At 42.7% G+C, this 14,711-nt stretch overlaps 1 protein-coding gene across 2 annotated transcripts in view; it reads left to right on the top strand.

The window, feature by feature from the left end:
• Samd4a (sterile alpha motif domain containing 4A) overlaps positions 1-14,711 on the top strand; it is a 221,552-nt gene that overhangs the window by 166,123 nt on the left and 40,718 nt on the right. Inside the window, exon 3 of one of the 2 annotated variants that reach the window (XM_090345010.1) lies at positions 5,459-5,722. The exons of the other annotated variant lie outside the window; for it this stretch is intronic. Within the exon in view, the coding sequence (XP_090201136.1) occupies positions 5,459-5,722 (264 nt within the window). The remainder of the gene's footprint in view (positions 1-5,458; positions 5,723-14,711) is intronic. 2 annotated transcript variants of the gene reach the window in all.

The following is a 14,711-nucleotide window of genomic DNA, read 5'->3' as shown; positions in this document are numbered from 1 at the left end:
CCACTAGTGAATCTTGATGTACATAGGAACTTTTCAGGGACTAACAGTTTAGAAATTGCTGAATAATTCTTTCTCTAGAGACCTTCACCTCAAAAATGTTAGAAATCTCTGCTCATAAAAATAATATTTAGAGAACAAATTGCATTCAGTATCCGAGAGTGGAGAAGTGCATTGATCTTTGTAAGTGCATTGATCTTTGTTCAAGTACAGTTCTTCTTGGACAAGATCACCCCTTCCTTCACTTCAACCTCATATTGGCCCAAAGAAATAGTTACTCCACTGTCCCGAGCCTACTGCATCCATAGACTGTTATTCTCATATCTGAAGGTAGAAAAAAAAGATTTTTTTTCATTTTTTTCCAAAAAGTACTAAAGATCTACAAAGCAAAAGTCTCTGCCGGAATCATCTCAATAATTAAACATCAGAGTGAAGTCAAAGTTGGAAATGAGAAAGAAATATGAATTCCAGGCTTTCCAGAAAATACTTAAAAGAACAGAATCCAATGCCAGCCATTGCCTTGTTCTCTGAAAAGGTGTTGAAAGGGGTTTCATTAAGATGCTGAAGATGAGAAAGAAATCATAAGGTTAGATGAGGTTAGAGAACTTGGCTGGCCTGCGTGGTATGATCAAGTTTATCACCAGCTTAGATGCCTCTCTGTACTCCTGCCACACTGCCTGGCTGCTACAGCAAGATTACGTTAAAGTTCTTTTTACACATTTCAGCTAGACTTACTAAACATTGTTTCATTTGGGGCCCCTTAAGGATTTATAAATGAATTTACAAAATTACAGTATCCTAACAAGCGATGTTTATGTGCCTAATATAGACAAATAGATGTTTACAGGCCTGAAATTTCTTGTAGAGGTTTTGAAAAATACAAGCAGTATCAAATGTGTACTATCTATGGTACTGTCTTAGTTTCAGTGACCCAAGAACAAAAAGCCACAATTTTGTCTCCCTTGGGTAATTTTTTAAAAGAATGTATTAACATTGATTTTTGTATCATATTTCAAATGACATATTTATGGTAATTTTAATAGGATTTTTTTACTGTGATGAATCTGTGTCCCTCTGTCCACACTATTATAACAATCACAAATGTAATATAAATGCAATGCTCGGTTTTGCGGGGACTTGTCAAAAAAATTTTTTTTATCATCTATGTGGAGTGTTCTAGATGTCCTTAGTTCTGCAATGTTTGATGGTTACTTTTGGGCCCACTGTGTGTGAAAGAATCATTTATTATTGGCTACCACACAGCAGTCAATAAACAAGCAATCCAAAGCCTTGGGAGAAAACATTCAGAGGCAGCTTCCATAGCCTAAGAAGTCTCTCAGAAATCTGTTTTCATTGCTCTTCCCTGCTGACTTGTAGGGAGGAAAATTCTGCCTAAATGTTTATATTTGTCACCACTTGAAGTGAGTTTTTTAAATAAGGTTTTTTGTTGTTGTTGATTTCTTTTAATGAAGTAATGGGGAGGCCATTGACACTAATTCCACAGCGATGTGGCCTACTTTCTTACAGACTCTGTCTGTGCCATTTATTATTCCTCCTGCCATGTGAGACCAAAGTACTGCAGAACAAGAGGTGACACTAAAATTGACTTTGTGGTCAACTGTGGTCTAAACTTGAAGATTTATCTTCACCCCAGGTAACCCCATGGCAGGTTACCTGTCCCCTGCTCCGTATCCTCCCTACCAGTAGACAGGCCTGGATGGCCAGTCGTCTTGGTCTTATAGAAGAAAGAAAGAACTTCTAGCCCCTATAAAATAAGAAGCTTAGCGTCGTCATGCATTGGTGACTTATGCCTGTGATCCTAGCTGCTCAAGAAACAGACCTGAGAATCTCAATCCAAAGCCAGTCCAGGCATGAAAATCCATGAGATAAGCCACCAAAAAGCCCGAAGTGGAGATACGGCTTGAGTGGTAAAGAAGCTAAGGGACAAGAGCTGGAGTTCAAGCCCCAGTGGGAACATGCAAAAATGAATTAAAAGCTTAGCATCAGGTGTTATGCCTGGTTGCTCTGGAAGACAGGGAGCTATTCCTTCATGGGGTGGCATCTATAGGAATAGCTTTTAATAGAAAGGCCCTGGAACCTTAGATGTAAGTGATATTTATATTAGCCAGAGACAGAGGCCAAGTTCATGCCATATTCTCTAGGATTTCAGTTAAGCTCAGGAAGACACAGAAAAGGTTATGTAGGTATCTCTGGAAAACCCTGGAAGCCCATCCAGTTAGGTAAATATTTAGGTCCACGCTGGATCCGCAATGGAGTCCTGGGACCCTGCCAGTTTCCCCATGGTTGCTCTTCATTGTGTGTGGCCAGGGAACAGCATGAGTTTGAAGCAACTTCTGATTAGAAAGAAGCAAGTGGCTCCACCCAAACATGGAATTCACCTGCTGCCTATGTATTGCATGTCCTCAGCATCTCAAAATGAGGATTGTCTGTTACTGGTATCCATTTCAGTTTCTGCTTCTGAGCAGCCTGGTACCCAGGGACCCGCCAGCTCTGCACTCAATCCCTTTTCTGGCAATGCCTCAACTAGGATTTCATACTCACGGTGATTGGGATCAGAGTGCAGGAGATCCCCTATTTTCACCTAGAGCATACCTGACTGGCACCACTCAAAGTCCTCACTAGATATTCTGAAGTGGTTGCAAAGGTATGGGAAGCAAAGATGTCTGAGCTGGTATGTTCCAGTGTGTAAGGCAGCCCTAAACAACTCTGCCTGATTTTATATAAATACTTAGACAGGCATGAAATGGATTTTCTGGATGTCTAGCTTTTCTTCCTATTGGTTTCTTTCTTCATTTTTTTTTGCTGCTGCCTACTGTAAAAATATATATATACTTTTCCTTTCTCTGCAAAGTTTTTTTTTCTTGCTTATTCTGCTCCTGTCAGATCAGGTAGCAATGCAGTTTTCCAGGGTACCATTTAAGATAGTTTGTTCTCTAGGCTATTTAGCAAAATACAGGCAGTTTCAGCCTGGTAAGGTCATTTAAAAAAAAAAAAAAAGATTTATTATTGTTGGGCTGGGAGTTTGGCCTAGTGGTAGAGTGCTTGCCTAGCATGCATGAAGACCCAGGTTCAATTCCTCGGTACCACATGCATAGAAAAAAAGCCAGAAGTGGTGCTGTAGCTCAAGTGGTAGAGTTCTAGCCTTGAGAAAGTCCAAGGACAGTGCTCAGGCCCTGAGTTCAAGCCCAGGACAAGCAAAAAAAAAAAAAAAAAGATTTATCATTGTTAAGGGTTATAGTTCCATAAGTCAGGTAAATAAGTACATTTCTGGTAAGGTCAAACCACAATGTCCTTTTGCCTATCATAAAGGTGGATATAATTCCTTGCCTCTGACAGAATCTAGTCAAATTAGAAATTTCTCAGGTTACAAACAGAAAGCATAGGACCTCCCAGTCGGATGCTGATAGCTCACGCCTGTAACCCTAGCTACTCAGGAGGCTGAGGGTCATGGCTCAAAGCTAACTCAGGCAGGAAAAATCCATGAGACTCTTTTATCTCCAATTAACCACCAAAAAGCCAGAAGCAGAAAGGCGGCTCAAGTGCCTTGAACAAAAAGCTCAGGGACAGCCTCTAGGCCTGAGTTCAAATCCCCAGCCTAGTACCCAAACAAATTCAGCTGCTCTTCTTTCTTCATTTGTATTAATAAAAAAGGAAGTCTCTACTCCTCCTGAGTAACCTCCTTTTGGCCACTTGAGGCCAGATGGATGTGTTGACTGCAGTCGTGTCATCTCTGCTGCTTTCATGGTCTGATCTTTGTAGCCTTCCTTCAGCATTTCTATCCCAGATACACTTTTTGGAACCACCTCATCTTTTGACTCTGCTCCTTACCTTTTACCTTGGGGCACTGTAATCTACAATCAGTGTCTCCTGTGGGTGTTGCCCCACCAGAAATGTAGCCAGACAAAACCCAGAACCCATCACCAATGGGCCATCCAACTTACCAACTAAAAAACAGAAAGGTTAATGTCAGCAAAGAAGTTCTAGCTAAAGTGGCAGTTCTCACCTGTAATCCCAGCTTCTGGGAAAGTAGAAATAGGAAGATCTTGGTTAGAGGATAATAGGCAGAAAGTTAGAGAAATCCTTTTTCAAAGAACAAATCCAGCATAGTGACTCACCCCTAGAACCCAGCAAATGCAGTGGGAAGAGGTAGGAAGGTCTTGGTCTAAGGTGGTCCCCAGGAAAAAAATAAAACCTTATCTGAAAAAGACCTATACCCAGACAGACTTGGGGGTATGGCTTACGTAGTAGAATACATGCCAGAAAGCCCAAGGCCCTAGGTTCAAAACCCAAGTAGCACACTAAATTGAATAAGATAAAAAATAAAACCAACTGTTAATCTCAACTTGGGAGAGCAAATGCCTCACTACAGGGGGTAGAGCCTGAGATCGAATTTAATGGCTTCCCTGAAAAATGTTTAAACATGCACATGGCTCGAATCCCTGTTAGTACAGCAACAGTCAAAATAAACTGGACCTGTCAGGGAGTGGAGCTAAGAGAATGTTATGAATAGACTTATTTTGTGAAGTTGTCATTTGACGCACCCAGAGAAACCAAGCAAGGGTCACATCAGCTCCCTCCGCGTTGATGTCAGTTAAATCCCTCCTTTGAATGCCTTCCATTTTATTTGGCTGGTGATGTGTATTTTGTTGCTTTTTCCTAGTTTTCTGGAAAAGAAATTACAAATAGAGCTGTGTAGCTATTGCCCACAGTATGGAAGAGCTGATCCCACTGGGAAAAAACAAAAACAAAAACACAACCATTCTCAGCCTATCAAGTGTGCCCTGCTGGTTTCTGAATGCGAGCCTTGTTACCTGGGAGTGTAAAGTTTTTGCAGTGTAAAGTCTGGCAGGAACCTGTGAGGCCAAGGGAAAGAATGGAGCCTTTCACCAAGAGCTGCCGGGCCCCTGGCTAAGCCAGTGCCTCCCTTCAGAGATGGCAGGTAGTTCCCTGATTCCTGGTTGAAAAGATGGAGTCTATCTTATCCTAGTGCAACGCTAGTGGATATCCCCAGTGGTATTCACTCAAGTGGCTGAGATCTAAGCATCTCTGTTCAAGAAGTCCTCCCTAGACAAGCTGGGTAGTGTCAGATTTGGGGCTTTAAGGAAAATGCCTAGTGCGTGTTCCCTTTTAGCAGATAGGTGGCTGCTGCCCCAGGCTGCCAGTCTTGTCCAGTGTACGGGCCCATTGCTCTGAATCTTGATGCGTAAGAGTTAGAGCTAAAAACGAAAGCCAAATTCACAAACAGTAAAAGCAACTCAGCTTACCAGCAGGCCCAGAGGCAATCGGTGAGCCTGCTAGGCTTGCCTTCCACCCGTCTTACCCACCAAGTAGCGTTGGAAGACAGTGCGGATCCTCAGGTGCACAGGTATCGTGGATTATTCTGTGGCCCACGCTCAAGGGGGGTGGGCAATAACCTATTTCATTTTATGTTTTTTTCCAGTTCTCTCAGGCCAGGCACACCACAGCCCTTTGAAACGCTCTGTATCCCTTACCCCACCCATGAATGTGCCAAACCAGCCTCTAGGACATGGATGGATGTCTCATGAGGACTTACGAGCTAGAGGACCCCCGTGCCTCCCATCCGATCATGCCCCCCTGTCTCCACAAAGCAGTGTAGCCTCTTCAGGAAGTGGAGGGAGTGAACACTTAGAAGATCAGACCACTGCTCGTAACACATTCCAAGAAGAAGGTAGTGGTATGAAAGGTGAGTGACTAAGAGGAACCGCAGAGTCCTTCCCTTTATTGAAGTCCAAGGGTAAAGACAGTCAGCCAGACAGACAGAGTCCAGCCCCTCTCCAGGCTCCTATATTTGAGCCGTCCCTTCCAGAATTCTAGGGCTGGCCTAACAGAAAGCGCTGTGCCCCCACCTTTTGCCCAAACTTGGGAATCTGAGCAGGTGAAGACAACAGCTCTCAGTTTTGTTTTCAGTGTGTTGACCCTTCGACAACGGATGCATCCCACCCAGTAGGTGGGATAAGATCATTTGTTTGTGAAGGTGCTAACCTACTCTATATTCTGTTTGCTGTGGCCAGGGATCTGTCACGAACTCAAGAAAAAAAAGTTACTGCTCTCTTTCTCTGTCTCTTTCTGTCTGTCTGTCTGTCTGTCTATGTGTGTGTGTGTCTCTCTCTCTCTATCTCTCTCTCTTTCTCTCCCCTTTCCTCCCTCCATCCCTCATCTCTCTTTCTCTCTTAAATATCTCTTCATGCAGAATTATTATAGTTCTTTCCTTCTCTCTCTTTTTCTTTGATATCCAAAGAAACCTTTAAACCCTTTTTAACGCCGCATCTGTTTAAAGGATATGAAAATACCACTGAGAATGTCTAGCTATTTTAAGCTTGATAATAGATTTGCATATTGGTGATAAAGGCTTTTCTTGTGCAGCCTAAATAGATGTTTCTACATTGCTAGTAAATCTATCCTCTTCTACAGATACTCATCAGGAGATAGCGATTTCCAAATTACCCATGATAGGTTCAAAGAAGATACGTACATTCTGTATTTTTAGACTGCATTTGTCAAAGGATGGAAGTTCTTAGAGGAGGAGGCTCATAGAGACATATTGATAACAATGTTAGGTGATGAGACCATAACCATGCAGACGTGGGGACTGTGATTTCCAGTGCTGAGGGAAGACTCTGAGAGTGCATTCTGTGCTTTCATAAATATATAGTCCTGAGGTTTGCTGGGTCTGATCTTTGAAAAGTGATCACTGTTGACACGGGAGACTGCATTTCATCCCCTTTACACATGGGAACTCAGCGCAGCGCACATGCCCATGCACCACCTATAAGAGGCTACCAGACTGAAAATATGGTCCATCAACCTAGGGGATGGAACTGACAATCAATCCCTCTCTCAGCAGGTTCCTGTGCTGTGTGAGCCTGAGGAAGTTTTCTCTGGTGATTGAAATGGTCTTTAAAGGCACTTAACAGACAACAAAAGTAGTGGGTCACTTTGGGACGGAGAATATGTCATCATCCTCTTTCATGGTATTCAGGAAACTGGATCATAATTCTGGACATCTGGCAGAGCCCATTTATACTACCCAGTTATGTGTTCAGGAAGCCAAGCTGCAGGTCACAGGTTACAGGTGAGGTTTAGTTGTGCTCTTGGCAAGCCTGGCTTGGCATCTGTCACATAGCTGAGGGATCGCTTTGGACTAGCTTCATTGCCAGTGAGACTCAGGTTCTGCATGGTCTGTATTTTCAAGACTCATATATTGAGGTTCTGGCTGGTAATACTATATGAGGAGCACTGGCTGTGATGACGGTAGGGAGGATTTTCTGGAAAGGCCACTCAGCTTGGGACTCGATCCTCCCAGAAAGAATGCCGATTCCATTGTTTGGTAGCTGGACATCCATTTACTTTCTTCCTCTTATTTTTCTTCCTCCTTTCCTTCCTCCCTCCCTCCCTCCCTCCCTTCCTTCCTCCCTCCCTCTCTCCCTTCCTCCCTCCCTCCCTCCCTCCCTCTCTTCCTTCCTTCCTTCCTTCCTTTCTTCCTTCCCTCCTTCCTTCCTTCTCTTTCTTCTACCTCCTTCCCTTCCTGTCTTTCTTCAGAGGACATGCATACTTTAACGTTCTCCCCAAGCAGATAACAATGCATTTAGTATGCTGACCAAATGCATGTTGGCATTTTGATAAGAAATGAATAAAGATAATGTATTTTTAAAGAAACAGAAATAAAAGAAAAATTGAAAAATGTTCTATTCCTGTTGTAAGATAAAAGCCAAAACTTTTTAAAGTTTAAGGAGTATCTCACATATATAAGCTCATTTGATTTATTCCTCTAGAATCAGTAAGACTTGTCTCCTCAGAGCTTACTTAATCAGAAAATGACACAGACAAGGGAAAGAGTAAAAAGTCATGATTATAGAACTTGATTTCATGTGAATTCATCCTTCTGACCAACAGATGCACATACCTTGCACAAACTCTCCATTCATTCTTCCTTTTCTTCCTTTCTCATCTGTCTAGCCAGGTTTACTACAGTCGTCCCTTTGGAATGCTTCTCTTGGGTCAAGAATGTGGAGGAAACCTTTGCTCTTTTTATTTTTCACATACATCAATCTAGGCCTCTTGTTGTCATGTCTTAAGCACTCTCTATCAGACAGACCAAGTCCTGTTCTCAGAGGATTAATGTCATCTACCTGCACTGCTATTCTTCTAGAGTGAATACCTTTTCTAATGGTTTAAGTTGATCTCGTCAAATTGCTTCTAGAGTAGGGGGCTCTCAGGCTACAATCTCAAGCTAAAAAAAGCAATTACTCAACTTGAAACTGACTCCCCCCCAAAAAAGCATAACCTGAACTGAAATATGAAAAGTTCTCCCTTTGTCATTCCCTGTGGAGGATGCTAGTTATACATGCTGGCTTGAGTACACTGGTTGTGGTTTCTAAGTTCATCTGACCCTGTTCTTTTCAAGAACATCACTGTGACTTAACCCCAGGGGAAAGAGTCTTGGTTCTGTCAGGGTTGGAACCCAATTATAATATCCTTCATTCCTTCCTCAGTAGATTATGCTCTTCGTTTTTCTTTCATTCAAAGAGAGAAAGCATACTGTGATTTCCAAAAAAGAAGAGCAGTAAGTTGTGGGAGAATACGTGTCTGTCATGGTAGCATCACATCCCCAACCCCTCAGTACTTACCAAATGCCAGGGCTGTGGATGAATGATGAGGCTTTTACGTATGGGAATGAGAAGGTGTGTAGGGGTTTGTGGCACAACTGTAGCATGTCCGACTCCAGATACACAGGACAGGAAGTCATAGGTTCGCTTTTGTCCTTATTCCAGTCAGTGGACTTTTCTGCGCCCTTTCTGAGAGGAGTAAGTAGCTCAAGTGGGACTGAGACGAGGGATATTTCTGCTGCAAGAGATTCACTTGCACATGAGCAAACAACGGCTTCCTTAAGGAAGGTGCTTTACTGTGAAAGTATATTAACTTAGGGACGCATCCTGGGTCAGAACGGGCACAAAAAGTACCGTAACAAAGAGGAAGGAAGTCAGGGAAACTTCCTAGAAAAGAAGAAGCCTGGAGCTGCGTTCTGAGGTGGGAATACAGCCATCCAGCAGAGACAGAGGAAAAAGCATTCTATACAGATGAAAGCATATGAGGAAAGACTTAGCCAGCAAGATCCTGTGCTTACACTGTTAGGAGTGCATGAAAAATAGGTTCACAAAAGGGGAAAGCTGGGCCCCAGGCCTTTCAAAGGAGTTTGTCTTTTGTTCTGAAAACTACTGAAAGAATTTTTGTGGCACCTGTCTAGATTTGCCTCTTCAAAATGGGAGCCTTACTACAGTGTGGAAAATATATCAAACTGAGGAGAAGACAGGGGATTCTACCTTGAGAAGCCAGTGGAGAGGTGAAGGATGTTTCAGTAAGAGAGGGAAAAGGTGAAATTGTTCCAAAGTCAGCAACAGTGAGAATGGAAACCAAAGGGTTGTGATCACATGAGTTCCGTGAGAGGATGGAGAAGACTGGGTAATGACCTAAATATAGACAGTGTTGGAGAGGAAGACATTGAAAATGATGGCTGGGTTTCTGTCTAGGACATCTGAAGAGCGCTTGGTATTGTGCATGGCCAAGGGTCTGTTAGAAAAGAAATGGACGCAGGAGATGGCTTGGGACATGGAGAGTGTACAACTTCCTTAGTGGTTGACACGGGACACCACTAAGGCTTCTTCTTGGCTCCTCTCTGGCTTCCCCACCTCACTTGCAGTTTCCATACTGTACATAATTATTAGGAAGTGCATTTGAGAAATGCCATTCTTTACATCTGGGTAAAAATGCTTAAAGAATTGAGTGTTGCCTATACAGCTTGGGTAGAAATAGATGTGTATCTGTGAATGTGAGGTTTGTTGCGAGTTAACACAACTAGATATACTTATATGTGTTTTATGCTAGGTAATTGAACCTACTGTATTATTGTATGTACACATAATAAAGGCACAAAACCAAGTCTTGGCTCTAGTCCTTTTGATAGACACCTGGCAGTGGAGAGTGGGGGTGGCTACTGGCTGTAAAAATGTTGTTTGCCTTTTCTAAGGAGCTCTGCCTAGATGGAACCTGAATAAACTTCTTCTCTCCATGGCAAAAAAAAAATATATTGTCAACTCTGAAATAGCTGGTTTGGAGTTTGGAGTTGTTGTTTTTTTTTAATGTAGACTTTTGCTTCTAGTTTCAGAGTCAGACTAGAAAAATAATTGGGAGGTAAGCTCTGTTGGAAGGGGGGAAAGGCACCTGTCAGAAGTCTGCGTAGAAGTGGTAAGTGCACCCCTACTGAGGATGGAAAAGGTTCCCCGAGAAGCTGGAATTGTTTTCAGCATGGCTATCATCCAAACTAGTCACTGCTCTCTGAACGTTGACTTTCAGTCTTGAGTTCCTTTAACCTGGATATATTTGTTTCATTTTTGTCTTTCCACATGTAAAATGGTGGGACCTGTACCTAAACTAGGCTCCTCCTTGGTTTGAAGTTGGGCTTCTGCATCTCAGATAGGCTGAGTGCTCGGATGGCTTTCAGCAGAACATCCTCAGATTCCTGTAGATCCTAAAAGTCTGAGACATTTAACCTCCATGCCTTATTCAACTTGTTTCTTGATGAAGTGCTCTGTATTCACAGCGCTTAGGAATGTCATGCTTAATGGAATTGGCAAGAAGCTACAGTCCTCTGTCTGCATTCAGCACATTGAAGTGGGTACTTTACCCTGAACATGGCCTTCCAAGACCCCTTTATATGTTCACAATGCCCCCTTGGGGGTATACAGGGACTCTCCCCAGAATCAAGAAGTACATTTCAGAAGGCTTCAGCTCCAAAGGGATCAGATGCCCAAGATTCCTTCTTTTCTTTTGTTCAGTGGCTACTCATTTGTTTCTAACTAGAAATAAAAGGCATGCTTTGGTAAGCTTGATGACATCATTACATATCCGCTGTTTATTCTTAGAATATCTTTCTTTTCACTTGAACAATGACAAGGTGATGCCTGCTTATCTTTCAGCTAGCTTTCTTCTTCTCTCCCTCAGAATCCAAGAAGGTAGCCAAGAGGTGGTTGTGATAAACTTGACTCTGTGAAGAATGGAAGTCAGTTTTCCATCTTCAGATAGCAGAAGCCACACATGGGCTCTTCTGTGAGAAACTGGCTGTACAAAGAAAGAACTGCCTAACTTTTTGCCTTTTGTGTGGATTCCTGCATTCACCCTGCCCTTACTCCTCTACCTTCTCATTTGTGTTTGGATGCCATATAGCTTGTTGGCCTGGCTGACATTTATAGTCATTCCTGCAGCAGGTGTCAGGAAAAAGCAGCTCAAGTTACAATAGTGATTTTTACCATTGCATTGGATAGGGTGAGCAGTTGTATATGCTACAGACCCTCTTCATGGCTGATATGAAAAGGAAATAAAAACAAGCGCAGTTTAAAACTTGATGCAAAACCTAGGTGATGGATGTAGCACTGTCATCAAAACTGGCCGTAAGAGGATAAACCAATGTGGATAGCAGAAAGATCTAGTAGAAGGAGCAGGAGATTTGTGAAGGATGGAAACATGGTGTAGATTCAACCATCACACACATAGAGGGTCATGCTTTCTCCCCCAAACCTCTTATACCTTCCCCTCAAAGACGATTCTGCCATGGAACTCTCCTGGTCTCAATGCTCCTTGCTTGAGAAAGCTCACCTACTTGCAGGACTAAAAAAAATGTCAAGTAAGAATTATAGAAAAGGCTAGTTGTTCTTCAGTTCAGACCTCTCTCCAAGATTGTAGCCAACTGACTTTTTCCCCATGGTTGACTCAAAGGCAGTGCCACTCAGGTAATCTAATATGGAATTCACCATGTCTCCTCAAATCAGCTCACCCCCTGAGGGTGCTGTCTCACCAAGCCAGAACCTTCATCTTTCTCATTCTCTGCTCTTCCCTGATCTTTCAAGTATCATCTATTTATATCTTTTCCTCCTCTTCTGCTACCTCTGCCAAGTCATCTTCCTGGTCTTCTTAAACTCATATCTTGGCTTCCTCTCTCACTGTCCTGTCCAGCCTTTTTATTGGCAGCCATCATGTTTTGTGCATACTCAGCAGAGTGTGCAACAGCCATTCACCCCCCACAGGATAATGTCTGTTTCCTTGTTTCCACATTTCCTATCTTAATTGCCTGTCTCTACCATACAAGCAGGTGCTTTACCCCTTGGTTCTGTCCTTGTCTACTGGTCTTGCTTTCTCTGATGGTTTCCTTGGGCCAGCGGAGAGACTGTCCAGGGGACTCCCAAGTTGCTGCTATTCTAAGCAGCAAGTTGCAAAGAATTTTCCTTCACTCCCTAGGATCTGGTCTCAAGAACTGGGACTACACTCTGAACTTCGTATGACAGCTACTATAATTGTTTTTGCATGTGTCAGCCATGCTGTCTAGATGTAACATTCTTTGATTAAAAGACATATTTTCACAGAGCTTGATTCCTATCGAAATCATTTAGTAAATGCTGCCTAAGCATATTTCAGCATTCCCAAACATGCCAGGAATTCAGCCTAGCATATAACAGAGGGCATCTTTCTCTTTTTCACACTGAATTACTTGGGTGCTCCATTGAGACATCCAACAGGAGCAACCAGACAAAACCAAACAGCTGTCCATCAGCCTTAGGCGACATCCCTGAAGGTCTGCTGTCCTCAGCTACTTATCAGCCTCTCTGGGAAACAGATCTGCTTTTCCCTGCATCTTCCAACCATAGCCACATTTCCATATTGAAAAATGGAGGTCTGAGGTTACAATAATGGTGGGGTTTGTTGTTGTTGTTGTTGTTGTTGTTGTTGACGACCATTGTATCCAATGGAGTGACGCCTGGACCCTGAAGAAGTTCCTGGAGCATCTTACAGAATTGACATCTGCGTTATTGGAATTTCTGGCTTTAGGGAATGAAATAGTCAAGGTTCAGAGATCTCTGGTTCACGGAGCTTTGTTTTGATTCCTGTCAAGGAAGGGTACCTCACCAGCCAGGGAGAGAAAAGTTGGTAGGCAATTTTTTTTAAGAACTAGAATTTTGGCTACCATTCATTATAGGAAGGCAAGGCCTTTGGGTGCATGGCATTGAGCTGGGGGCACAAAGGCACTTGTTCTATACATAGTGTCAATGTCTGCCTTCCCTGAGAATGTAAAGTTATGGAAGTTTACATTTCCCAATGGTATATCCAGAAATAATTCTCAAGAAGGCCTAACTCATCCTGTTCTGAAGTCCTGTAAGGGCCTTTTTCTAGAAAAGTACTCCCAGTGCTGAATGAGCTGCTGTTTAACCAGATGAGACAGGTTTTGCTATGCCTCCATCCAGGAGAATTCCAGTTGTCAAAATATGGGAAGCACTTGTTAAACTGAGCCTTGCCACCTAAGACTTGTCCCTCACACTTCTTGGTTTTTAAGAGACTCGCTTGTTACCTTGATATATAGCATCCAGTTTGCAGCATGATTTAATAGCTGATCCAGTAGGGTTTTTCTTTGTCCTATCATCAGTGGACTTTGCAGTAGGGAAACTGGTCAGATTTGGTTCATTGGATGGTTGTACATTTTTTCCTGTGGGGAATTGTGCCTAAGAGTGGCATTAGGTAGGGCTACCCAGACATCTCTGGATCATGCATGTGGCAGTGTCCAAGCAGCAGCTTAGAATTGTTCGAAGACATGCATAAAAATCAACGAAACCTAGTGACAAAGCGGTAACGTGGTTGAACTGAAAGCCGGAGCAGTAGTTAAGGTTGTGTCTGTCCCCATCCACAGAAGCATTAGCATTATTTCAAGAGAAGCAGAACTACGGGTGAAAATGAAATCAGATAAAAAATTAAAAAAAATTTAAAAAGCTCCAGGATGACACAGCAGGGACTATACCAGATTCCTGAGCTGAATCATGCTGAATGCTTCATCAATGTAGTGTGAGCTGAGGAAGATCAAAGGGGTTTCTACTGTGTGCATGGGGAAGCTTTGTGTGTGATTAATTCTGGTGCAGGGGGTGGGAGAGTGGGGGGGCTCACTCTTGTCACAGTAAATCAAAGGGTTTCCAAGCCTAGAATGCAGTCATTTATAGATTGGGATAACTGAGTCTCATCTTTAAATGTCATTGGATGTTCTTTTCTGATGGATTCTCAAAAATGTTCCTCATTGGCCTTGATATTACTGTGGATGAAGTAACCTCAGCAGATCAACCATCACTCCCTCTGTTTCTCCGAGTTTTAGGGGACCATTACTCAGCCACATTCCCTGACTGAACAGGCAAAGCCTGATTTCAGAGTGGTCTAGGCATCTTTCATCAACCTTAGTCATCTCCTCTAAGCACTGAAGGATTGGAAGGTGCTTGTTTATTTTGAAATGTGTGTGGTTTGTTCGTGCCTTAGAATAAAGAACTCAGCAATCTGTTGTACAGAATCTAGTGACTGACTTCACAGCAAACACGAATGGTATTTAACAGGCTTGCTTATTTACCCTTTCCATGAATGAGCTATTTGGTCCTTATCTTACGAAAGTTGCTTCAATGTAGGGACTCAGAAGGCCAGAGTTTTAGTTTGTCTCATGACAAACTGGCTCTGTTATTTAGACTTGAGGACTTAATGTTGCTATCTGTAAAATGAGCCAGGGGTAGGGAACATGATTCTGGAAACTCTTCAAAGGTCCTGTCAGCTCAGAAACTTTTGACTTAAAAGACCTTGGGCAAATGCTTTGTTTTGGT

The sequence above is a fragment of the Megascapheus bottae genome, chromosome 14 (genome assembly GCF_031878675.1).
Source record: "Megascapheus bottae isolate mThoBot1 chromosome 14, mThoBot2.hap1, whole genome shotgun sequence".
NCBI classification, from domain to species: domain Eukaryota; kingdom Metazoa; phylum Chordata; class Mammalia; order Rodentia; family Geomyidae; genus Megascapheus; species Megascapheus bottae.
The sequence above is the reverse complement of the archived record's forward strand: the minus strand, read 5'-3'. Positions and strand labels throughout refer to the sequence as shown.